This window comes from Mixophyes fleayi, chromosome 5 (genome assembly GCF_038048845.1).
Source record: "Mixophyes fleayi isolate aMixFle1 chromosome 5, aMixFle1.hap1, whole genome shotgun sequence".
NCBI classification, from domain to species: domain Eukaryota; kingdom Metazoa; phylum Chordata; class Amphibia; order Anura; family Limnodynastidae; genus Mixophyes; species Mixophyes fleayi.
The window spans coordinates 99,038,034-99,064,652 of record NC_134406.1 but is presented as its reverse complement, the minus strand read 5'-3'; the positions used below and the strand labels follow the sequence as shown (position 1 = coordinate 99,064,652).

Below are 26,619 nucleotides of genomic sequence, written 5' to 3'. Positions count from 1 at the left end.
CACTGCTTGCTCTTGGCAGGGCTATGTTACAAATGATGTCAATATGTATCTTTCAAGGAAGAAACTTATATAATAGAAGAAATGCTTTTCTCTGATGTGTTATTCTTAAAAGTGTGACATGTAGAAAGATTCTGCAGGATATATTGGCCCTGACAAGGCAATTAACTTACAGATCCATTGTTTTTGAGGGCATAGATATAGCAGTCTCCAGTGATCAACTTCTGAGAAAGCTGAGCTCTTTCGACATCCAAAGAAATTGACAGATGCATTCATCCTCCTCTATAATGTATGAAATATTTTTTGAGGTTTAATCCTTTAATGTGTAGTAACAGCGATTCACGGTGCATGTTCCAAAGCCTTTCTCTTTCTGTGTTTCATGTATACACTTCAGAGAGATACAGGATCCAGAGTGAACAGTTTGAGGACCTCTGGCTTATAACTAAAGAGCTCATCCAGCGTTTTGAGGACTATTTCCTGAAGCAAGGAATTAAAGACTTCACATGCTTGTTTTCTGGACCAATTCCACTGCAACCATATTTTGACCTAATTGATCTACATTTTGAGGTATGCTGTATCCATTTTATTGTCATGTTGTAATACTCAGAACATTTCTGCCAAGATTATGGAATTCAGTGGCAGAACTACCGGCGGTGCGGCTGGTGCACCGCACTGGGGCCTATGGATGCAGTGGGATCCGCTGCTGCTGACCGGCCACTGGTTCATCTGTTTCTTCTTTTTCTGCTTGTGCGCCCCCCATGATTCGCAGTGACATGCGCACCACAGTTGGTTCAAGAGATGGGGTTGCTGCGCCGGCCGCAGCATCAGCAGCACCTCCTCTTAACTGTTTGCTCTGTCTGAACTGTCTGTGCTGACTCCAGAGGTGAGTCAACGGACAGATAAGAAAACAGAGCTGTTTGTGTTTTATGATAATGTGTGTGTGCATAGTATATGAATCACTTTTACCTTTGCAGTCTGGCTGGACCGAAATGCAAAATGTAGACTTAACCTCATGTATCAAACTCCCATTGTCCCATAAATTGTAAGCTTGCGAGCAGAGACTTCTCACCACTTTGTCTGTTTTATCCAGTTTGTTTATTAGTTTACTATGTTTGTCCCCAATTGTAAAGCGCTACGGAGTGTGTTGGTGCTATGTAAATAAATGATGATGATGATAATGGAAACTGGGAGCACTTGTGTGGCATAATGAAAATTTTGAGCACTATTGTTTATGATGGTGTGAACTTGGGGCACCATTGTTTGTCATAGTATGAACTTGGGGCACGACTGTGGGGCATAGTATGAACTTGGCACTACTGTGTGCCATAATATGAATTGGGGGCACTACTGTGGTGCATAATATGAATTGGGGATACTAATGTGACATAATATGAACTTGGGGCACCACTGTCTGGTATAATTTGAACTGAGGGCATTACTGTGGCAGAATTTAAACTAGCGGCACTTCTCTTTGCATAGTATGAATTGGGGGTGCTACTGTGTGGCATAATGTAATACCTAGGTGGTGTTAGACACGCCCCTCCAGTGGTGAGCACAGAGTATCCTTCTTTAGTTTTCCCAGGGTGCACAACCTCATGAATTGTACTACGCACACCTATGTGTAACACGTGGGGCATGCACCACCTGACATGTGCGCCGTCTCACATGTGATTGCAGCAAGAGAGGCAGACACGAATAGAAGAAGGTAAGTAGGGGTGGAGGAGGGGTTAATGTGTTGTGGGTAGGGGCTAGACTTAATAATTGAATGGTGTGGGGGGGGGGGTTAATCACTCAATGGTGGGTGTCTAATGCTTAGTTGAGTATGTGTATAAGATATCTGGGTCTGTGTCAACAGATGTTGTGTTTCTGTACCTGTTGTGTAGGTACATGGCTCTCTTCTATAAAATTTTATAATTCCCTTGGGAAGGTTTGTCTCCTGTGGTCTGAGATTTGTCAACTTTATGGATCATGTCACTTAAACTCATTGGACATATCAGAGTGACATCAGAGTGCTGTGCCAACACTTGTTATACCAACTGTGCCCACCCAGTGTTAACTGTGGATGTCTCTATGTGTTAGAATGCAAAAGAGACATTTAGAAGGTTTACAGGGGGGATTTCATTATTCCCCCAGGGCGTGCACTTACTGGGGGGTAATTTAATTTAATGTGGGTCGGGAGCTATTAATTTATTGGTGGGATGATGGTTGAGTCTATTAATTTGATAGTGGGGGATATTTAATGTAAGCGGGTCATGGTGTTGCCTATTTAAGGCTGTGCGGGAGGAAATATATGTATTTATACATATTGTTTAAATTTAGGGGCATGTTAGGGGGGATATGCCTATTTATTAAATATGAATACTCTTCATTTAATATTATGGTAGGTTGGGGTTACATTGTCTATTTTTAAATGTGAGTTCTATTAATGTAATTTAAGTAGTTGCACATTGTTTTATTTCAATTTGATGGCTATCATGGGGGAGATTTTTTGTTTTTGTGTGTGTGGGGAGTGGGGACAAAGCAAACTTTTGCACCTGGGCCCACGGCTCGCTAGTTCCATCTCTGATGGAATTAGAACATGGAATATTCATTTATTGTACAACATTTAGATGGTATTAGAGACATTTGAGGCATATGAAAAGTGTCACAGAATGCAGCAAAATGGTCCATATTTCTATCATCATCCCATATCTTCATAAGTCTTCATCAGTATTGAAAAAAACTCTCATGAAGCACAAATGGCCTATGGGGTGGTAAAATCCATTTCATATAGAAAGCAACACAAATAGAATTATGAAACTTTTATGCTTGAAGTAAATACCTATTGCTTGAACTTAAAGAACAAGTAAAATTACTATTTGAGGATGTATATTATTGAGCTGAATACTAAACATGAAATAACTGGATTATTTATATTCAACTAAATATGCCCAGCATGCTCTTTTTCAGGGCTAGTTCACACCGATACGTTTTTATTTATTTTTTTGCACTTTTTACACTTAATTAATAAGCACCGGTGGTGCGATTACCACCACTGCATTCTAAAATTGTAAGGGCTCTTATAAACACCCTATTTCTCATGCACCAGCGCATGTTACCAATACAATAGATGGTATTGGTAAAAGCGCAGCGTATAATGAACACATTACTAAAGTCTAGAGCAGGGTTGTCCAACCTGCGGCCCGCGGGCTGCATGCGGCCCAGCACGCCTGTAAATGTGGCCCAGAAGGAGTTTGGGTTGTGGCAAGGGGGCAGCACTGTTAATGTAAAAAAAAAATCCTGCAAAAAAAAAAATAAAAAAAAATACTTACCTTGCGATCACGCGGTCACGTCAGCTGGTACTCCGGCTCCCTCCCTTGTCTCCTCCTCCGTGCGGTGCTCGCAGTGAATGTCGGGTGTGATGTCATCGCGCCCAACATCCATTGCGGAGCGCAGCACAGAGGAGTCACCCGCGCGAGAAGAACAATCAGCAGCACAGAATTGGAGAAAAGAAGAGAAGAGGACAGGAGAACAAGCCGATTAAAAGGTAAGTTAAGGGGGATTTTTTTTATTATTTCAAGGGACGCTGACCAGTGAATAAAAGTCACCTGGTCCTGGAGCATCATGGACCTTATCTCCCTGCTACATACTTCTACTTGTAATACTAATGGGGCATTATATATTCTTCTCTTTGGCCCATTATAAGTTTGTATCCCTTAACTAACATAGTGGTGTAATTAGCAAAACAGGTCACAATTTGGGGTCACAGTGGTATATATGTCAGGTACCGCAGGCCTGTCAGGGCACCCTGATATACAATGCCTGGCTTAAATGCACTTTATAGATATTGCATCGAAACAATACAAAAAGTGATTATAGTATAATAACTAGCGAGGATTTTTTGAACATGGCGATTGAAAGGTAAGTATAGGGGGATTTGAAAAAAAAAAGTGATATATATATATATATATATATCACTTTTTTTCCATACTTGCCAACTCTCCCGGAATGTCCGGGAGACTCCCGCATTTTGTGAGAGTCTCCCGGACTCCCGGGCGAGTGTGGCAATCTCCCGAATTCTGCCCACTTCACTAGGAAGTGCCCCACTTCCTAGTGAAGTGGGCAGAATTAGATCCCAAACGCCGCGATTCCCGGTGAATCGCGGCGTTTGGCCCCGCCCCCGCTGTCAAATGACGCAATTTGCGTCATGACGTCACAGGGGGCGGGGCCGAAATGACGCGATTTCGGCCACCCCGCCCCTTCACGCCCCCCTCCACTGGCTGGCTCCCGGAAGGGAGCTGAAGAAAGTAGGTAAGTATGTTTTTTTCTCATATATATATATATATATATATATATATATATATATATATATATATATATATATATATATATATATATATGTTAACTATGTTTTCTATGGTTTTTTGAATGATCAGCTATCGTTATTGTTAGTGTATCTTATGTGCGGCCCAAACCAACTCGTCGTCTTCCAATGTGGCCCAGGGAAGCTAAAAGGTTGGACACCCCTGGTCTAGAGCATGCTATAGTTTTTATGCATTTTTACCCATTTTGCTAGTGCATACAGTATGTGTGAAGAACGTGCCTTCACTTCTGTAACTTAAAAAGTCACTGAACACTAGGCAGATTTGCTTTTCAGAAATGCACAAGCGTGTTGATACATGAGCAAGGGCCAGTGATGTCACAGCTTTTTCACCTCTGTCATATCCCATCAGGACCCTTTCCTAAAAATGTGGGAGGAGCTTGTTTGTATTTTAGTAGGGAGGCAATACTTTATAACAGAGTTACAGTGTAATGTTAGGTGAACACTAAGCAATGTATTTTACCTTCATTTGTGATAAATAAACATTTACATTTTGTGCTTAGTGGTCTTTTACACTCTTTTTGTGATGTGTCAGTGAAAGTAACAGTATACTGTTTTGTATTCAGTTCTTTCCCCTAAATTAAACAAGGTTACATGTATGTTTTCAGAGCTTGCAATGGCACCATTATTGGGACAAGTTGTACAATAGTGGCTAAAACATTACATTTTCATGCCAGTTGCCTGTATTTGTCTTCACTTAACGTATATGTGACTCATGGTTTTATCCTCCTAAAATTAAAAGCATTCCGAAACATTATTTACTTTTCTACTATATATGGTTGAGGCACAATAATTTCGTAGCAATCTAATATTTGACATTATATTTAGTGACTGTAAATATACACATTAAAAAAAAACCTATCATTTATAGTTCGTTAAAATTATTTATCACACTTTTATTCACTCCTCTACAACAGGTTGCCATTCTAGAAGGGATGTGTTACTCAAACTGATCATACAAAGAGTGATTATCAGGTTCTTAATTCAGCAGAAATACACTGTGTGTACTGGTATATTCCTATACAGGAGTAAGGCCAGTGTTGTGATCAGACGGAAGTCTCAGCTTTTTGGTGTTTATCTGATGCCATTAGGACACTGTCCTGATGGCATCAGATAAAGATGGAATTTGTAGGTTTTTGTAGGTCTTCTGCTGTCAACTAATACTTTATATTTTACAGAGCTGTAGTGTAATGTCTGTTTAATGCAGAACAATGCATGATTCATATTTGAAAGTGTCAATTTCAGATTTGGTGGTCATTAATCCTTATTAGCTGGTCTGTAGCACTAAGCGTTAACTGTTTTCCAAAGTGTAGGAACATTTCTTCAACAGTAATAAGAGCCATCTTCTGATTTGATCAGGGGAGGAAGATTTGAGAGCCAAGACTGGTATCTTTTAAAACTCGCTTTGTTGCTTGAAACCTCCAGCACACAAGGAGATAGGTTAGCAACGCATGGTTATTTTATAACTAGAAGGCAGGAAAAAGAAAAAAACAATAATTTTCAAATAATTAGATTACCATATACAGTACGTATTATCTAATTTATTGCCTCATCACGTACCACACTTGTTCTCACTTGGTTAAGCTGCAAGTCAGGATAACATACCAATATATTAGTTACACATGTTTGGATAGATTTGTCTTAAGGTGATTTATAAACTAAATGTTCTCATTTTGGGGGTTTTAATCATCTTTAAACAGAGATGTTTGTCTCAATTTTAAAATATATATAAATCTTTGTCTGAAATTAGTTTTACAGGCAAATGTTATGCATATTTACCAACTTTTTCCTCTTTCCTTCTGGGAGATCCTGGAGGGGAGGTGAAGTGTGATGACGGAGATGAGTGAGAGAGGTGAATTGCGTAATTTTAGCCCTTCCCTGCTCTGCAGTGGTGCGAAGGGCCGGGAAAATATTATGCAATTTACGTCATTTTGGCCCCTGGCCCAGGACCTGGGCTTTATGTGGGAGAATAGCCTGCTCTCCTGGGAGTCTGTGAGACCTACCTGGAATTCATGAGTCTCCTAGACATTCTGGGAGAGTGGGTAAGTATGAGGTTATATTAAGGTGCTAGCTATTGTGTTGTAGTATAATCACTTTTGCTAGAGATCATTTGGTACTTTGCATTGTTATAAACAGAGGTCCCCCTTGGCATAGCTGTGCCTACTTCGTTCTGACTGTCTCTTGTTTGATGACTAGACAGAGCTACAGAGATACAGCATGATGCATCTCTATCTGACTGTCAGACAGTCTCCAGCAAGTGTAGCCGCTCCCAGAGTAGTCCATTGTTACTGAGCTGCAAACACAGTAGTGTGCTGTGTGAAGTAACCTAACATTACTTTTCTATACCTACGATTACATTGCTAAGAGCTGTTGTTATAACATGCTCTTTAAGTGTAGTGACCTTTATAGGCTACATAAATACTGGATCACTTTCTTCTACAGCATTATGTTATTATAGGAAAGGGTATTTTTGGCGCATTAGAGGGCAGACATTGTCTGCATACTTTAGATGTTTACTTGGCAGATTTCAAAACTCCTCACCTTTATTGTCTTTATTTGTTTCTATTTTTTATCTTTACTTTTCATAGCCTATTGCAGTATCTATGTGCATTTTAGCATAATGTGCAGGGGTATTTCATGCATATTTTCACTCGTTAATATCTTTAAGTCAGAGAACATGTGATAAATTAATAAATGAAAAAAGACTTAAACATAAATGCATTTTACTGTGGGTTGTGTGCATTCTCTCATTAGGTCATGATTTAGAGTTGGTCGTAAGTCCAACTGTGGGTCGCAAAAATCTGCATATCTTTACTGCGGATCTTGACTTTGCAGCAACTTGCACGTGCAGCCCCTTACGCCTGAAGATGCGTATCGGGGACAGGCAAAACCAAGTAGAGTACAGTAGAGGTACTACTTGGCTGCATCTTCAGACGTATCTCTTCTGGTTCCCAAATCCTTGGTGTAAATATATGTAAACTAAAAAAATCTCTGGATTCCGCAGTGATAATGTGAAACAAGCAACAGCCCGGTAAGCATGGTTCTGAATTCTTTAGGGAAATTGGCCCCACAAAAACATGTAGGTCTCTTCCAAATAGTGTAAATGAAAAATAATTACTATTGTGGGATTTGTGATGTGAATGAATGAGCTTAATTGCCCCCAAGGGGTCAAGTTGATAATGATGACTGCCGTATCTGTACTCCGTCTGCATTGATATATGCTTATAATGTATTTTTATGCACCCACATATTTCCACTGTATTTTGAGTTACACGTAACGTAAGATACGTGTGACTCAAAATATACATGTGAGGTCGCAAATTTGTGGCTGTGAGTTTATGCCTACATTAGCGCCATAAAATTGTGGCCTAGTCTAAAGCAGGCCCATAATTACTATCTTCAAGCTGTTATCTATTTTGGTAGCTATTTGTATTGCTTTTTTAATACATTTTTATTACTTGGTAGAATGTATCTGACCGAGTGCATCTTAAAAATGTCTATATGAATAAATGTTTGTGCATTTTCATACTCCTTTTTACTTGACACAATGGTTCTCTAAAGAAAAAAAGGCTTAAAAACCTCATTTGACTTTAACCCTACATATTGGCCGTGTGAATGTTTTATCGCTCAGTCTCCACAGCAGCTACTTATTTAGTCTTTCTCAAGGCCAACAAAATAAATAAAGTTTCCTTGCTCGATTAATGCTGCACTCAAAATTTTGAGACTCAGTAGCTGGTGGAAAATAAATTTTAAACATATTAGAGTGATGCTTGCACTGTGTGTTTGGGGCTTGTGAAAATTGTTATCAGCTATCCACAAAACATAAATCTTTGTTTTATGCCTGACCAATGGAATGTCATGTATTTAAAAACATTTACTACTTTCTGGCATGTATTTTGCAGAGGAAATCCAGTTGAAATTCTTTGCTCATTAGAAATAGCTTTTTGGACTTCATTGGGAATTCAGTTCTGGGTAACCTGCCAACTCATGTGAAATGCTATGTAGAATGATATTGTTCACTAATGGGATTATCTTTGTTTGTGTATAAGGGTTACTTTTGCTTTCCAGTTTTTTTTCACTTTACTTGTTGTTTCCTTACATGTCCATTTCCATACTTCATGTTACATGCGGTAATACTATGCTGTTTTCTCTTCTTAATCATTCTACATAAGAACTAATGGAAACAGGCTTTTGGTGTGATGTTATTTACAAAATTGCTCTGAGCTACAGACTTCAAGCTTTCTGTCCATTAGTACTTATAGACATTGGGGGGAAGGAAGGGGGGGACTCAATTAGCCAAGAAGTGTCTCCAGAATGTCCGTGAGACACTTTGCGGCAGAGATTTCACAGAAATCTCTGCTCATTTCCACACCGCTGGCAATTGAATCCTCCCCCATGTGTGAGATAAGCATTTCAAGCGTGGGTAGAAATACAATAAAACAGTATAACTATAAGACATGAGTGTGTAGCAGGTTAAAGTTAAGTTATTACAGTGTTTATGTTGATAATACATAGATCACCAAATGACTGGTGTGGTAGCTGGCTAATCCATACTTTGTGTAACCTATGCAACTAAGATCTCTGCTTCTATACTTCTAGTACAAGTTTTTATTAAGGTGCAGTTGACACCTTTTTCGTTTCCATGGTGTAAAACCAAATGGATATTTATTATGGTGGTCACAGACAGATTATTAACAATTCATAATAAAATTCAGCACAATAAAATCATACAGACATATGTAAAAGTGCTTCAAGATCCCATAAAAATTATGTTGGGGGTGAAGCCTATTTCCTGGCTGTAATACTTACCAAGCCCTGTTCCATACTGCTGTTCCGCCAGGATCAGTTTGGCAGCACATGATAGATTACCTATAAATAATAAACAGTATTTTTTTTCTCTTTTATTAAAGTAACATGTTTTTATTATATTCCCAGCTGCGAATGAATACGGAGAAGTATGAAAAGCTGTTATCTGAACGTGCCGTACAGTTTCGTGCTATCGAGAGACTTCTCTTAACGAGGTTTAAAGATAAGACACCCTCTCCACTGCAAAATCTGGACACCTTACTGGATGGTACCTACAGACAGGTAAGACAGAATAATTTGAATATATGAGTATATTGTTGTTTAATTTTCCAGAGGCAACCTGTATCAATGGAAAAGTCAATTTTATTATTGAGAATTCTTTGCTAATTTATTTATTCACTGGTAATATGCTGCACTGTAGCATCTAAACAGAATGTTATAGAATGGTACTACTAATTTTTTAAACATTAAGGGATAACTAACATTATCCATACCAGACAGGGGACTAGTAGCATGAATAACAGATGGTGAAATAATAGGTAGTGGTTTAGAAGCATGGCTTTGTATCTCTGCCTTATGATATATCGAAATACCATATAGTTTTGGGCATTTGTCCTAAATTCCATTGCTGTATTTGAAGCAGAGATGTAATTGGTATATAAGGGGTTCAAATTAAGAGGATTACTATGGTGAATGGTCTTTTTGCCCTAAAATAATTAAGCTAGTATCACACTTGCAGTAGGGTAACTATTTAAGTTATGTGTATCTCATTATTCTTTTATATGTGACAATAATGATGTGCTAAGCAAGCTTAGTAGTCATATGTAATCATAGTTAAAACATCATTCATTGATGCAAATAACTTAACAAGTAGGATTGGTATTGTGGTGAAGGCCCAATCAAGACATTAGAATACAGATATGACTGTAGATGAATGGTTTATCCTTAGATAAATTGCTCTAGGCTGTGGCCAGTAAGCCCAAGGAATGGGTAAGTGAGGACAATTTAAATTATTCAAATGGCACAAATAGTCTCAGGAAACCAGCATAGCATGTTAATGTTGCAGACCAGATAATGTCACCAAGTCTGTGGATTTCCATCTCATAACTCATTTTCACTCTTCCCATAAATCTTGGATAATTATATAAATGAAGCTTCTTGTAAAGACAGGTTGATATTGGTATTTAAAGGTGTTAATTTTGTCAATTAGCAAGGTGCTTTGGGGAGTAGGGCTTTCTAGCTAAGCAACCTGACTGGCTACAGAACTCAGAGGTGAGAATTCTTGGCTGAATAACCTCATCACAGAAGGGGGCTGAGGCTGAAGAATGTGGATCTTTAAAACACTAGTAAAACTTGGTGACAGTCTTTTGGGGATTAATCTAATTGAAAGTTGCTCTCTTTCTGCCAGCATACAGAATTTATGATCTTACATAAGTGTTCTGTTTTCTGTAATTTCTATCCCTTTTATTTTTCCTGTTATTGCATTTGTTTCATGTGTTGTATGTTATGTTTTTTTAGATCTAATGCCCTGTATCTTTTTTTTTTTATTAAATGTAAAATGTAATAAGTTTGTTTTTGTTACGCAAATATATCCATAAGTTTTTGAAAAAGAGCTGTATTGTTTGACTGCATTAGCACTTTATATTCTAGGTTTGAGGTGATCACCCTTTCAGTGCAAAGGTGTGAATTGTTAACCCCTTGGCTGCTAGAGTGTAGTGTGTGCCAATGTGTACTTTTGTGTAGCAGAACTTATGGTCTTATTGACCTAATTCAATAAGTGGTGGCAACGATTAAGTAGTGTATGGAGGTGAGAGAACTGTTTTGTGGTGGGATTGACATTTTTTTTATTTCCACTTATTTTGCTTTCATATCTTAAACAATTAGAAGGCAATGTAAAACGTCTCATCACACATTTAGCAGAAGCACAGTTTATAATTGTAGGCATGTGTGGTGTGAGCCGTCATTTTCCAGCAAATTTTCCAGTTAATACTAGAGCATATAATTAGGATTACTTTAGTGTTGTTTTACTGTTAGTCAAAACTTAGTTCTTATTGGAACCAGGCTTATCCTGGTTAAAGATTGTTCTACATTTTTAACCAGAAACTATTATTTATTTTTAGTACAAATATAAGAATTTTCTTTTTAAATGATATTAAGAACTGTAATACTGTTATTTGCATTTAAAACCTGCTACCTTGGCTGTGTGAACTTTATGGCTGGTCTGATACTAAGCTGTAAGCTCTAGTAACCAAATGTCTGGAAGCGTTTTTATTGTGGTACTTTATTTTTTTGCATCCCTAACAAAACGCAACATGAGAAATGCCTCGGCATGCTGTACTGCCTATTTATTTTATTTAGTAATGTTTATTTATAGTGCACCGTCCATATTGGGCAGCGCTGTACAAAGAATATTTGTCACTCACATCAGTTCCTGCCCCCTTTGGAGGTTACAATCTAAATTCCCTAGCTCACAAGCACACACACATGTATGTTTTTGGACTGTGTGGGAGGAACCCTGAGCACCCGCTGGAAACCCACGCAAACACATGTAAAACATTCAAACTCCACATAGATAGCACCCGCTGGAAACCCACGCAGATAGGGCCCTGGTCAGGATTTCATCTCATAACCCCTGCGCTGCGAGACAGTATTGCTAGCTACTGTGCCACCATGCTGCATATGTGGTCCACACTGACAGAATGGTGTAAGCGGTTTGGAGGCTATTGTTAGAAAATGGTGTCTGCATCAAGGTGTCTGAGTCCCTTATATCACCACTGTACATGTAGACAACATAGGCAGATCATTGTCATTGTTACAAGTCGCGGCTATTGACATGAGCTTTCAGAACAGGAGACAGAGGTCTTCACCTTTAGCAGCCGTCTTTCCCATAGAGCTGAACACACTCACAGTTACCTAGATGCCCCCAGCTCAGCGTATTGAAAGATCATATACGTTGCCGAGGCAGGTGGGTAGAAGGTAGTAGCCAGACAGGAGCAGATGATCAGAAACTAGCCAAAGTCAGGGGTCCGTGGCAGGTAGAATAGTGAGAAACAGGCAAAAGGTTCAGGGCTGGCAGCGAGCAGGGAAGTCCAAACAACAAGCAGAGGGCAGGGTAATCAGAGTTCAAACGGGTCCAAAACAAAGCCAAGGTCAAAACAGGAAATAATTCAGGAGTCAGCAATACAGCACACAGCATGTCAACTATCTACAGGGAATAAACGCAATAACCGGATGAAGATCCAGGAAGTGACGCCCTGGCTGTTTTCATGACAGCCGGGAGGTAGGTAAGCGAGAGCAGCGGGGTGCTGCCGCTCGTAACCATACCACCCCCTTGAGGAGGGGTTAAGGAATCCTGACACCCGGGTTTCCTGGGAAATTGTTTTAAGAATTTCCTAAGAAGCTTGTCAGCGTGTAGGCGTTAAATTAAAAACATATATGCAAGCTAAAGACTTGGTAATAAATAGCATTGGATATTTGGTTTGACTAAAGGATTACAAGGAGATTGATGTACTATTTTGATTTTAAAAGACTTTTTGGAATTTTATACATTTTATTTATGCAGCGCTAACATACTGCACAGCACTGTACAATTGGGACTATACCTATATTATATATTTCTTGATTTCTATGATTCTCTTTATGTGATGTAATAGTCTTAGTCATACTTGCCAACTTATGGCAGTCGGCGTCCGGGAGCTGCCGGGGGAGGTGGGCATGCGGGGTAGGCCTCAGAAATTTGCGTAATTTCGGCCCCGTATTCGTGATGTAATGACGCAAACGCGTCATTTTACTTTGGGGGGCGGAGCCAAATGCCGCACTTCTCAGGGAATTGCGTCATTTTGGATTTAATTCTGCCCACTTCACTAGGAAGCCCACTTCACTAGGACATGGGCAGATGCGGGAGGCTGCCATACTCTCCTGGGAGTCTGGGAGACCCACCCAGAATCTGGGAGTGTTGGGAAGTATGGCCTTAGTTTTCAAAAATATTACAAATTTTTAAATATATTAATGAAGAATAAAGATGAAAAAATATTCCTACCATCTTCCCATTTGATGATTTTTGTAAAGTTAGAGATTAAGTGCAGTAAAATAAATTAAAAACATGTAAAAAAAATCAATATTCTCAAACAGCTAGATCTGTCCAGTTAGGTCCACAAGCTTACCATACTCCCACTTATAATAACCACACTAATGCATCCTTACAGTTGTCCCAAAACCTCACTCTGAGCTACACTCGCCCCTTTTGTTTCAGCAGTGTCCTCTTCCAATTAGAAATGTAAGCTCTCTCATGAGCAGGGTCTTCCCTAACATTTATTTTCATGTTTGCATGTATAATAATAATAGTGTTTTCTTTGATTGGTTGGACATCTTATGTAATTCTCATCAGGGATGTTATAGATAGACATCTTGGACGCCGCATAAATTTATCAGTTTACAATACTATTATTTGCTGCGATAGTTTTCTGGTAAATGTACAGTCTGTGGCCATGGATGTCTTATCTCTACACATTGCTCAAATAAGCTGACTTATGTGAAATTGATATCTGATACACACCCCTGTGAGTCACCACACTTTTTTTTTTATACTTTATTTTTCTGATGGAAATATACTGGAAAATGATTTGAAACATAACCATATGTTTTTAGTTTTTTTAACTGTACATTTTTAATATCTAAGTTTTCTTAACAAAAAGGGGTACAAAATTAAAATATGGTGGAGGGTGGGAGAAATGGGAAGAGGAGAGGGAAGCAGACAGTCACATAAGTATATACATTCAGTTGCATGTACACAACAGGTTGAGCCTGCACAATGCAGATACTGGGCATACTTGTAGCTAAACCAAGGTTCAGATTTGCCCTCAAGGATTGGCTAGTTATAAGCCTGGCCATTGCTAAAACTTTGAGAGAGTCCTCTAGGAGTGTCAGCCTGTCATCTCTTCGGGCACATTCAGTGAGTAACTAGCAGTATTTGGGTGGGAGGGATAGATATAAACGGCATATTCATAGGACACAGATTGATATGATGAATAGGATGAAGTTAAATATAGCAAAGCAGTCATTTCCATTTCAAAAAGCTATGCCGATTGTTAGCTATAATTTTAGCTGTAGATAGAAGAGTTTTTCTATTGTTGAACAATAGCTGCCCTTGTAGCATAACCATCTATTTAGTTTCCCTACAGTTTTTATTTTTAAAAATACACCTCTTATCCACATTTGGTATCTAGTCACATGAGGCATAATCTGCAAAACAATATTCATACACTTGACATACTATACTATGAACTGTACATCATATCCAAGTGTAGGAATTATATGGTGCCAGGTGATGGATGCCTTTTAGATGGTTTAACTACACTTCCCAGCATGCTTTGTTAGCAGCCAACTATAGGCATCACATGTAATCTTCTAAAAAGTACATAACTTTCCTGAGTGCTACACAGTTAACATGAAAACGTCTCCTTGGAGAGGCTTGGGTTTCCATGCCAAAGGATACTGTGGAAAGGGGCCATTGATGGAATAAAATTTGAATTTTTGGACACAAAGGAAGATATGGATCCCATGTGATTTCCTTCCCTTCTGTGCAATGAATCACATCACTGTCGCTCTTATGCTAACCACCTGTTTAATAAATGAAGAACGTGCAAGATTTATACACACCTGCCTGTGCTCTTGTCATCCTAAATCAAAATGAACAATCAAGCAGTGAAAGAAAGCCCCATGTGTATAGATTTATGTGATCCTCTGAAAACAATATCCAAAAAGGAATTGGTTTCTATTATTGTGGTGCTGGGGTTCAATAGTGGGAACAGTGTGATCATGAATTTTCTTTTTATTACAAAGCTATAGATCTGCAGTAGTGCTCAGTGTTTGGTTTAACTGTTCCTCCTCTTGCGCTTTGTCTGTTCTCTCTACGGACAGGAAACCAATATTACAGTTCGCTTACTTCCCACGCTATTGTTGAATAATCCTTATCAAAGAAAGGATTCCACTTGCTTTACATGATACTCTTTATTATTTTTGTTAACATTTTTCTTAATATGACATTTTCTAGGTTATATGTTTCTTTCTCTGACTTTTCAAGGTTGTCTTTTTAATATATGCTACAAATTCCTATTTATGGGACTAAAAATCAGTCACTGCTTGCTGGTTGTTTAAACCTCTTAAAGAGTTCATTTGAATAATAATGCATTACATTTAGAACAGTATGATAGTATAGTTACAAGTGTATTTACAATCTGTGATACTCTCTGCTGTAGTTCAGAAGTTGCAGCCACCGCTATTTTGATCCATTTGGTTATGCATCTCAATAGGCATACAGTAAAAGAATGCATTGGAACATATCGCCAAGTAAGTGTGTTATCTCATGCTTTAAAGTGCTTCCCATGAGAGAGGCATCCATTAACCCTTAAGTAAAAACTAGTAATCAGGGCCACAACAGCAGATAGAAGTTAGCCAGAGGTCATATCGTGTAAGGGGACACTTGTCAGGATGCCAGAATTCAGATTCTCCTTGGTTCTGATCTATTAAATTAGCACCTCTAGTTTGTCAAGAAACTACTCCTTGCTAACTGTAGACTGTCACAAACCTCTTTCAGCGCACTCGTGACTTGGAAGCTACTGTAATTGGCCACAAGGAATTTGAGCACTCAATCATACTTCTATACACGCCTAAAGCTGCCACTGTCTACTGTATAAGTCCAATAGAAGTCTGTCTTTTAATTACTCAGTTGTGCACCATCTCTCTGCCTTCTGATGGCTAAAAGAGTTAACAATTCCACGTTTTCATTTAAAGAGTTTACACAGCCAAGCAATCTATCTCTTCTAAACAGGCTATGGATTTGTTTAGAGTAATAAGGACATTAACTTATTAAATTATATATATACGAAAAAGGCACAATGCTTACAGAATATAAAACCAATTACATACAGATGACATCTAACATACAGCACAAACAGTTACAAAGTATAAGGAGAAAAACACTGAATATAAACTTACATATGAGTTATATATCCGGCACCTGGGACTGGCAGGAAACATGGATAGCTTACAGTTTAATTGTTTTCCCAATGACTGACCATAATTATTAGGTCACCTGGTCATCTTAAGGCTTCTTCTCACTTTCCTCCCCAGGGGCAGTCTGGGCTGGGGGGCAGGGAGACATCTGCCCCCCTCCGGACCAGTCTCATTGGGCTACTTTGGGCTGGGTCACTGGGACACCTGCATTTTTATTTCCTTAAAAATGTTCTTAATAGACTGCTGAGTTGAGTTTTGCCCCCTCCCCTGCCAGCGCTCCCCTGTTCCTCCCACCTGCTGGTGTAACAGTCTGTGATTGAACTGATGACAATATTTTACAACCTCACCTTTTACAACTCACTTTTTCATCCCCAATGCTTATGAGTAACATATTTGTTTCTGGTGAATGTCATACAACACCAATTTTATCATAAATAAATACAGTATAAATTTACCAATGTATAGACACCAAATAATTGACATATTGGTTGCTATTCATATTCCTGTTTAGGAATATGTGGTTTAATATCAATTATAGGAGGTAAATTTGACAGCACCAGAGGCTCTTCAAAGCTTCACTCTCCTCCCCCCCCCCCTAGAGGTACCAAATATATCTCATAGTCCTTATGCATGTTAATACCCTGCTGGGTATTTGCACAGAGTGTCACAGAATAACACAGGCAAATTAATCACATTAATTTCTAGCTGATTATCTCAGTATTTGGGTGAACAACATTGGTACATTTTTATATGCTGACAGTTTATTCACCAACATTTCGATACTTTATGCATTGTGATAAAGGTGCTTTGACCAAGCAACTATAAAACAAACATATACATTACAATTACCTCACTTAGGTCAGCAATGCTGGTCTTGTTCCATGGGGATTAATTCTGACTGAATCAATTACTCATATAATGATTTAAACTGTTACCCTACTCACTAAATTATCGATGCATTTTCAGGATAACTTGTTTTCTACATGCTGCTGATCTTTTCTTGTCTATAGATGATATCTTATTTAACATATAAAATAAGCAGCTCCAACATAATAATAATTAGAAAAGTGGTTTTCTTTACAAATATGCTCATTTGTTTTATTCAGTATGGATACAATAATAACGTAAATAAAATTATAATTCTAAGCTGCACTACTACAGAGGTAAATATTTTTACTAGGGTGTCCCCTACCTGTAACTGAATCCTTGGAACTAGCATATGCATCCATTTTTCCGGGGGGCTCTGCCAGGTGTTGTAAAACAGAACTGTCAAACCTATTTAATTCAGTACTTTAAAATGCTAGCAGAATCTCTTGATTTTGGCTTGAGACTGGTCCATCCACTCACATCCCTCCTGATTTTCAGGATGGCTCTAAAGGGAACCTAGGAGCTACGGTTAAAAGTCTGCTGGGAGTACTCAACAGGGTTTCGGATAGGGGAAGGTCACTTTAGTAAAAATTTTTACTAGGTGGTAGTGCACCTTTGTGTTAAATGTACCTTTTGAGCCTCATGCCTCAGTCATGTCACTAGTTCTTATTAAATTCTCATGAATAGTTGTTCATCCCACAATATTGCAGCCAGCACCCTGTGTAGATGACCTGTATACTGTAAATAATGTATTTTCCATTTTAGGATAGCGCAAATGCAATACACAAGTCTTACAAATAAAGTAAATAGTGCCCTTTTACAGGCATTGTAAATGCTTTGTATTGTATTGATTTGTTGTAGGCCTCCTGTAGGAACTGTAGTATGTCAGTGTTGAATATTATCTTAGTATGGATCTCAAAAAGTAGCGTCAGTGGTTGTCTTGATGAAAGAGTGTTTTGTTTTAGAAAACGGAACCAAAATGTATTTTAGGTTAATCTTGTCCAGTGCAATTATTCCTTTTGTGTCATTTATTATACCCACACTTGTGAAGAAGATAGATCGAGCAGTGCCCATTGTACAGCCTACATCTGACACCGACCCGTTTTTCTTAGGAAAGAAATAGGAGACATGACTTTGGCCTGTTGTACAATCGTCCTTTACAAGAACAGAGAAAAACTAAGCAAATAAATTGTTGCTCTCTAAGGGACTTTAGGATAAAAATGTGGGGTAATTATTTCAGTTGAAATGACTGGAATGAAATGTCTGCTGATTTCCACATCTTCAGGATGTCAGAATATAAGAGTCTACAATTTTGGCTATCGATTTCAAAGATTCTCTCTAGCGCGCCCCTTGAAGAAACAAAAGGCTCAAGTAAATTGCATCAAACTAACTCTTTTAGGCATTCTTACTTGAGTCAAATTTACAATATCATCATAGTTTTTTTTAAGGTATTATGCATTATATAATTAAGCAGTGAGCTATGTAAAATAAAGGAAAATGTAATTAATATTTAGTAAATATCTTTTATATTGTGCCGTCATCTAATATATATATATATATACCTATCTCTATCTCTATCTAAATAAGCCCAACTTTTCTTCTTTTACTGCACTATTTAGCAGAGCTACTTTTATGGATTCTACCAGAATTATGTGTGATCCTATCTCAATTAAAATTCAAAAAGTTTTACATTTTACTAATTTCATCGTCTGGGCACTCAGAATCACCCACAGCCAACTATATATATAATGGTACTGATCTCCCCATAATTCAGTGATACCTGGAAAATTCAAAGTGCTAGATGAAATATGTAGGGAACACTGGATTTTCAACAGTTAACACATTAACCCTATGTAGCAGTGGGACTCCACCAGCTAATCAAAGATAAAAAAAATGTATAATCATACGTCTTACGTCTAACAAATATAATAATTATCAGTGTAAAACTGATATGTATTCCTCTAGGGATAAAGGTGCCCCAACACAGAGCAATCCAACTGCCTGGCTGCTGTCCATACATGTACACCAGTGGCATGGTCCAACCACAAAATCTGAAAGATCACCAGAGTTGATCAGGATTGGTTTCCTTTTTAGCCCCAAATGCTGAAATTTGTGATAAAAAAGGACTAATATATTGCAGTATGTGCAGGTTTCTTAACCATCTTGTAATAACTATGTATTAGATATGTTTTACTAAGGTATCCCTCTCACTGGTCAGAGTCATGGTGACTGCAACCGCTACTGTAAAATATATGGCTAGTTAATGTCGCCAAGACTTTCTAGGCATAGGTGGAAACTTAATACCTAGAGTTGACTACAGTGCCTTACACTGGTTTATCAGAAGCAGGACTTTCAGAGTAATTAACAGCACCCATTGTGGCAAAGGGACCTAATTGTAACATATTGACTCGTCCAGTAACTGTCATGATAATCCTGCTCTCAACTGGGTTGGTTCAGTAGCCATATAAACAGAATGAGGCATGCCATGTGCTTTAATACATACATGTCATGGATCACTCAGGTAATTTCTAATACCTTATTTTCCACATATGAGGTACATAATCCCTCAGAATGCATCAATAGTAATTATTTATTTAGTAATTAAAAATAAAATACTATAAATGTGTTTTTGATCCAATCCCAGTTGTCATTTCTTTCCAGATTTCCCTATTCTGGATCTCATTTATCGAGCTGCATGAATAAACTGCATTGGTTCCCAAAATATGTGTCTTTCATAAATTTAAAATTGTATTTGTCCTTCGTTGGCCATTTTACATATTGGGAGTTATACTTTCAGTGTACTAAAAAATAATGCTTTTAAGTACAGTTTGACAGGTCAGGTATTCAGAATATCCTCACAACTGAAAAAGACATTTAGCCATTGCGATTATGGCATTCCTCCCATGAAAAGAGTTGAGAACCTTGTCTAAGGCAGCACAGTCCTATGGCTGGCAGAGGCAAGATTCTTACTTTTTAACCACTTTTCCATAAGTCTGGTCACTTGTACCTGCAGTTGGATTACAGAGAAAAGTACAGGATGACATGGGTCATATGTGGTTCTGCCATCAGTGTATTAGCAGCACTGTGCCTGTCGGCATGAGTGCAGGAGAGAGAGGAGAGGCATAGGAAGTATTCTCCCTCTCCCAGACAATCTTTACTCATGCTGTCAGTCACTATGCTTCCAATACAGTGATTGCAAAAAGTAGTGTTGGTCACTTGTGTTGTCCTCCTCTTTTACCTGCAATCCATTATTGCAAACTGGGGTCGCTCTTGCTCAACTAAGCAACATCTATTGGGCCAAATAGGTGAGCAGTGTTTTTGTTATATTCAGGAGTTATGTGACTGTAGAGGTCCTTTACTAACTGCTAAATATTTTTGTACAAATGTGCATATTTGGATTCCTAGCACATACATAGCCTACATCCTGTAAAATCATTCTGTTATTATTATTATTATTATTATTATTATTATTATTAATAATGTTTATAGAGTGCCACATGAGGTCTGCAGCGCCTTACAGAGGACAAAGAACAAGACAGTATGTGGTACAATACAATAAACAAGTAAAGCTATAACTCTCAACACAGCTACTGGGGTGAAAGTGGTATATTAAGTGCAGGCTGAAACCTGTGCCCATTAGCGTGGGTGCAACTAACAGGTTAACAGCCATTGAAAGAGGTGCAAAGACAATGGAGGAGTGGAGTCAATGGGCAGAGTGCCCAAAGCAAAGGTGTGCACTGTAGCTGATGAGCAACAATTATAAGCGATGAGAACAGAAGGAAAGGGGGCTCTGCTCACTAGAGCTTACAATCTAAAGGGAAAGGGGCAGAGAAATGGTTGACAAGGGAGAGTTGGAGGATAAAAGAGTGAGATATACTACATGTTGAAATGGGAGGCCTTCATAAATGGGTGGGTTTTCTTTTTGTTTTTAACATTTTATTTTTGCAGAGTCGAACGATACCAAACATTGCTAATTTGATATAACAATGCTGCATATCAATTCAGAAATGCAAGATATATAGTATGTCCTAGTAGAAAAAAAAAAAGAGAAAAAAACAACACAAGGATATCAGCGTTAACATATGAGTATTGGATGGCTCCGTTTTTTAAGTAAGGAGGAAGGGTAGGGCAGAGAAAAGAAGAGGGACGGCGTGGGTAGAGCCATGGAGAAAGAAAAAAGTGGGAGAGGAAGGATTTCGACCTGAAGGTCCGTATCTATAAACACATTGGTGGAAGGAGATGAGCTTCTCTTAGGTCACATGAAGGGAGAGCGAAAGTTGAAGAAAGATAACCAGGGGGACCAAATTTTAGTAAAGGATTTAGAGGAGTTATTGAGAATGCTGGTTATAAACTCCATACACTGAATGCGCCAAACCCGATTAATTATAGATTGGATGGAAGGAGGGTTCTGTTGCTTCCAGTCAGAGGCGAGTTGGCATATGGCTGCCGTGAGAACATGTCGAATGAGTTTGTTTGGGTGACGTGTAGACCCAGGTATTCCTAACGGGAGTAAAAAATATTTAGGTTCCATGGGGACAGTGATCTGTAAGATAGCAGTTATCAAGTTAGTCAGTTCAGGCCAGACGCGAGAGAGTTTCAGGCAGCTACACCATATGTGGAGGAACGTCCCTTATAGAGTACAGTCTCTCCAGCATTGGTCCAAAGCATCGGGTAGCATTTTTTTTAAGATGGGTAGGCACATAGTACCAGCGATAATTTTTTTTAAAAAAACATTTCCTTTAATTTTCACACATATGGAACTAGAAGCAACACTCTCACGAATCTCACACCAGTCTTCAGCATCAAAGACCTCCCCAATGTCCTTTTCCTAAGCCAGTTCATGACAGTCATTCTGGTCCTGCATGGTCAGGGAGAGTTCTGAGTAGAGGGTTGATTTTAAACCTGCCGTAGTGGATTGACAAAGACAGAGGGATTCAAAAGCGGTGAGTGGGCAGGTAGAGAGTCGGTGTTTGGCTGTATCGTGAAAGTTGTGAATTTGTAAATATTGGTAAAAGAATTTGGTAGGGACTGCAATGGCATTCTGGAGATCAGAGAATTGAAGGAAGAGGTGAGTACGGATGAGGTCATTCAAAAACTGACACCTCGAGAATGCCAGCCTGTGAACATGGCGGGCGTGAGGCCTGGAGCGAAGTTTGGGGAATTGAAGAGTGGAATAACCGGAGAGGGTTGAGGAGACAGGGTATATTTCTGAGAGACTGAGTCCTAAATTGTCAAAGACTGGGAAACGATAAGAGTAGAACCCGGCGAGTCCGTGGGACACACAGGAGAGATGCAGGAGACAATAAACCCAAAGCTTTAGCCTCAATGTGGACATTCTACGGGAATTCGGGCAAAACCACAGGACACACTGAGCAAATTGAGCAATAAGGTAGTAGCGTTTAAAATCGGAGATGCCTAGACCTTCGCCCTGTGGGGACCGCTGTAGAACCTTCAGACGAACTTGAGGACGTTTATCTGTTCAGATAAATCGGGAGATTGTGAATTGGAGACATTGAAACACATATTATGGGGCAAAGACTGGGAGGGTCTGAAGTAGATAGAGGAGCCTAGGGAGAATGTTCATTTTGATTGTGTTAATGTGATCTATGCAGGAGATGAGACAGCGGGGCCATATGGTTAGATCAGATTTAATTTGGGAGAGTAGGTGGGGGGAATTGGCTAGGAAAAGTTAGTGATATCGTTTGATAATGGAGATTCCAAGGTAATTTATTTTTTGGAGTTGCCAATTAAAGGGAAAGATTTGATCTAGGCGAGATTTATCCGCAGCTCCGTAATCAGCGAACAGAAAGCTGGGTTAAATTTACCGTAATAACGGTAATAGTTATCACGGCGCTACTTCAGGGGGAATTGAATTTTCCCCTATGTATTCTACTCGTCTGTATGTTGCCATGTAGTTTTGTTATATTTGAAAATTATGATAAAGTGTAGTGTTCAAAATAAATAAATGTTTTTCTGCAAAAACATGTCCATTTGAAAGCACAGGCAGACTCCCGATTGTCCCTGATTTTAAGTAATAGATTTTGAATATGAACATGTGTCTACAGTGGTAGAAAATGAAGCATATTGTGATGGGAGTAGCTGGGCAGATATGGGTGTTTCTTGCTGATTGTGGGTTAGGCATATGAGTGCACTTCTATATGCATCCACATCATGCAAAAATTATATATATATATTTTTAATTTAAAAGGGTGGGGAAGGTGAATTTTGAGGAAGTCTTTTTCTATTTTGCAGTGAGAGCATAATTTTTTGTTTATGTTCTGTGTAAAAAGCAAACAAAAGAGAAACATGTTGTAAAAACATGTTGTCGCATCATTCCTAGGATTCATTTAAGGAATAAGTCTAAATGTGGGCATTCTCTGAGAGCTATACGTAAATAGAACATATTTAGTATATGCTTTATCCACTTCCTCCACGCATATTTCATGTTTGCCCACTCTCCCGCATCTGATTTATATATATATATATATATATATATATATATATATATATATATAAATATATATATTAATGTCATATTCCTACATGCTGAGAGGTCTTGATATTGGAGAGTGAATTGGAGTTATAAGAAAATGTTTGAAGTGCACTAAAGTTTTCAGAAAATGATTTCGGAAAAGACAAAACATTAGATAAAAACTCCTAAAAATGTGGCCCTCTCCATCCTTTTGTTTTGCCTCACTTGAATTTTTGCGTCATTTTTATTTGTTGGCATGTTTTGTTCACTTTTGAGGGTAAGAGTCTATTGATATATTGTATTGTGGTTTTCTTTTACTAGATTTGTTTATTTATGATGATGTTTTTTTTTGTTTGTTTTTTTATACCAAAGTGGTTTTTACTGGCTTAGTTTACGTTTAACATATTCACCAGTGTGAGAAGCTTATTTTGGACACATAGGGGGATGTGTCTCACGGAACAGTCTGCGGAGACACATCAATGTAATAGCCGGCAGTGTATGCCCATCGCTCCGAATTTATTATCCCCTATAGACTTAAGTTAGGGAGGTACAATAGGTGCCTCTTATGGTTGGCAAACCCATTAAATAAATCTAAAAAAATATTATCTAATTTTCACCCAATTGCCCTGTGTTTATAGATTTTTCATTTCAAGGAATTTAAAAGCTATGAGAATGATGATGGTCAATTAATTCTGGTGTGTGTTGTGATTGGAGTGGGACTGGGAACTTTTAAGGCCTAATTTTCGCTGGCAAAATGTGTAAAATTTTGCAGCCAAATGCAGAATGAGACGACTTCTTATGAAACAGTTTTTAGCATTTTTCTCCCCTCCATGTGTATCTTTGTAATCTGGTGACATATCTCAAAATGGGTTAGCTGTGAATAACTCGGGATATTTGAGTTAATTACAAGTGACATTCTGTGCAATGCCATGCACATTATTGCCATTAACTCTAATCCATCTGTAGTTTTGTCTTGTATTCAAGCTGTAATGTATTTATTCTACTAAAAAAACATAATGTACTTCCTTCCTTTTACAGTCTGCGGATTTTCCTTTTTGTTCTATTTTAGCCAATCGGGTATTATTTAAAACTCTTCACTTACTGAGGTAGAAAAAGAGAAAACCACAGTGGTACATTTTCAGAAACTGTTCTTCCCGAGTCTTCCTGATAGGTTAAGTGGAGGCTGGAGGAATGCTTACAATATGTGTGGGCTGTAATGTATGCCAACTGGCAGAAAGAAAATAAGGGGTATTCTTTATTTTGCTATGTATTTGCTGACTGCTTTATTTAGATTATATCTGCTGCCACAAAAACCTACAGTTTCTTTTTGTGTAAATACTTCTAACTTGAGATGCTGACCACCCAATGATAGTTTCTTCCTGTGCAAGTTACTGGTTTTAACAGGTGCTGTTCTCTAAAAGCATTTAAACAAGTATGTCCATGGTATTTTTTCCATAAATTGACTTCCTTTTTTGATTAATTGTAACAGTTATTCTTTTCACAATTTATTAGCCAGCATAGGATTGGTACACGCTAAGTATAGAAATAAAGAGCCATAGGCATTAATATAATTATTTTTATTTCTGATATAGTGTGACTGTTTCCTTGTTTATGTTATTCTTTACAAAGAATTGTGATGGAGCCATATGTTGTCCCTTGGCTATTGGGTTGAAGGTCTTGAAAGATTAATAGGGTGTTCTAGACTCGCATTACACTTAAGTTAGGTGCATGGAAATAAGAACAAGTGAGTTGAAGTAACCACACAAGTAGCAGAACAGTAAAAGCTCTGTGCCACAACAGAAAATAACCTACCTGAATGATGACCCTGCAGCCTGGTTTTCAATTCCCACAAAGCTTTATATGTTGCACTCCACTGTTTGGTGAACGTCAGTGTGGGATTTTCACCCAGTGTGGGTAAGGGCTGCAATGTAAGGTTATTTTACCCTTAACTGTTGCATCTTACCCAAGTACATCTGGTTGGCTAATCTAGTCCATTCAGTAACTTTTGCTAGGAGACTACTGGAACTTTGGAGCAGATGAGTTTTACTGTTTAAATGACCAATAAACCTCTGAATTTCATATCAATATTGAGCATTATGATGAAATATAATACATTTTTCAGCATTACACTAACATTCCAATCTGCTTGCTTTTATTCTGTCAAAACTAACAACTGCTAAATGCAAAAGTGGTATTACCTCAAAAAACCCTACCAAGAGGCAATGGGAATCTGATTTAAATATCACACTGTCAATCTTTACAAGCTGTCATTGCATCTCAAGGTGCTTAAATCACTCTGAAATGTTATTTAAACTAATCAATATTATACCTGACGCCAAGCAGGATTCACAAAATAGCCACATCAATGTAAATTCTGCTGGTATAACTGCAAGAACGTAGACGACACATTTAACATATTCTTTACCCAGCCGTTTATGCATAAGTCGTGGAAGTAATCAATCAAATAAAAGCAGTTCAAGGATTACATTTAACACCATCTTCAGAGATGCACTCTTGCTTCATTACCTCCCACCCTATAAATACCTACCCATGACACACATGTTAGGTCACATCTGTAACCTCAATGAGGGTGGTCATTGCTCAGCACTGGAGAAATCCCTCCCTACCTTCCATCTCTAAATTTATTATCAAAGTACAGAGTAGTTTTTAATAATTCAAGTCTTGTATATGGTATGGAGCACAACATTTCCCCTATGAGTATAACACTTGATCCGAGTTTCCCGGCTGGTTTAAATCCGTAAACACCAGGACCCTTATCTTATGGTGGTTTTGTTGGATCAATTTTTATTAATATGGTGATACTGCAATACGAATACTTTGCAATCCCCCAAAAATATATATTCATGGCCCTTTTTTGATACACACCTTCTTAATAAGCTTATATTTGCACATTATATACTGTATATTCTGCTGTGTGACACATACTATGATTTAAGTTATTATTGATATTATTCATTGATTATTACTATAATACCTGTCTATTATCCCTCTTTTTCCTCATTTCCCTTCTTTTCTGTACCCCATATAACATGTAAATGTTTAGTAAAAAAATAATGATTAAAAAAAATCTGCATTGAGGAAT

General features: G+C 38.2%; 1 protein-coding gene across 4 annotated transcripts in view; it reads left to right on the top strand.

The window, feature by feature from the left end:
* The window catches only part of BBS9 (Bardet-Biedl syndrome 9), a 328,017-nt gene that overhangs the window by 130,561 nt on the left and 170,837 nt on the right, over nt 1-26,619 (top strand). For all 4 annotated transcript variants that reach the window (XM_075212581.1, XM_075212584.1, XM_075212582.1 and 1 more), the window contains 2 exons: nt 392-564; nt 9,293-9,445. In XM_075212581.1, coding sequence (XP_075068682.1) covers nt 392-564; nt 9,293-9,445 — 326 coding nt within the window. The remainder of the gene's footprint in view (nt 1-391; nt 565-9,292; nt 9,446-26,619) is intronic.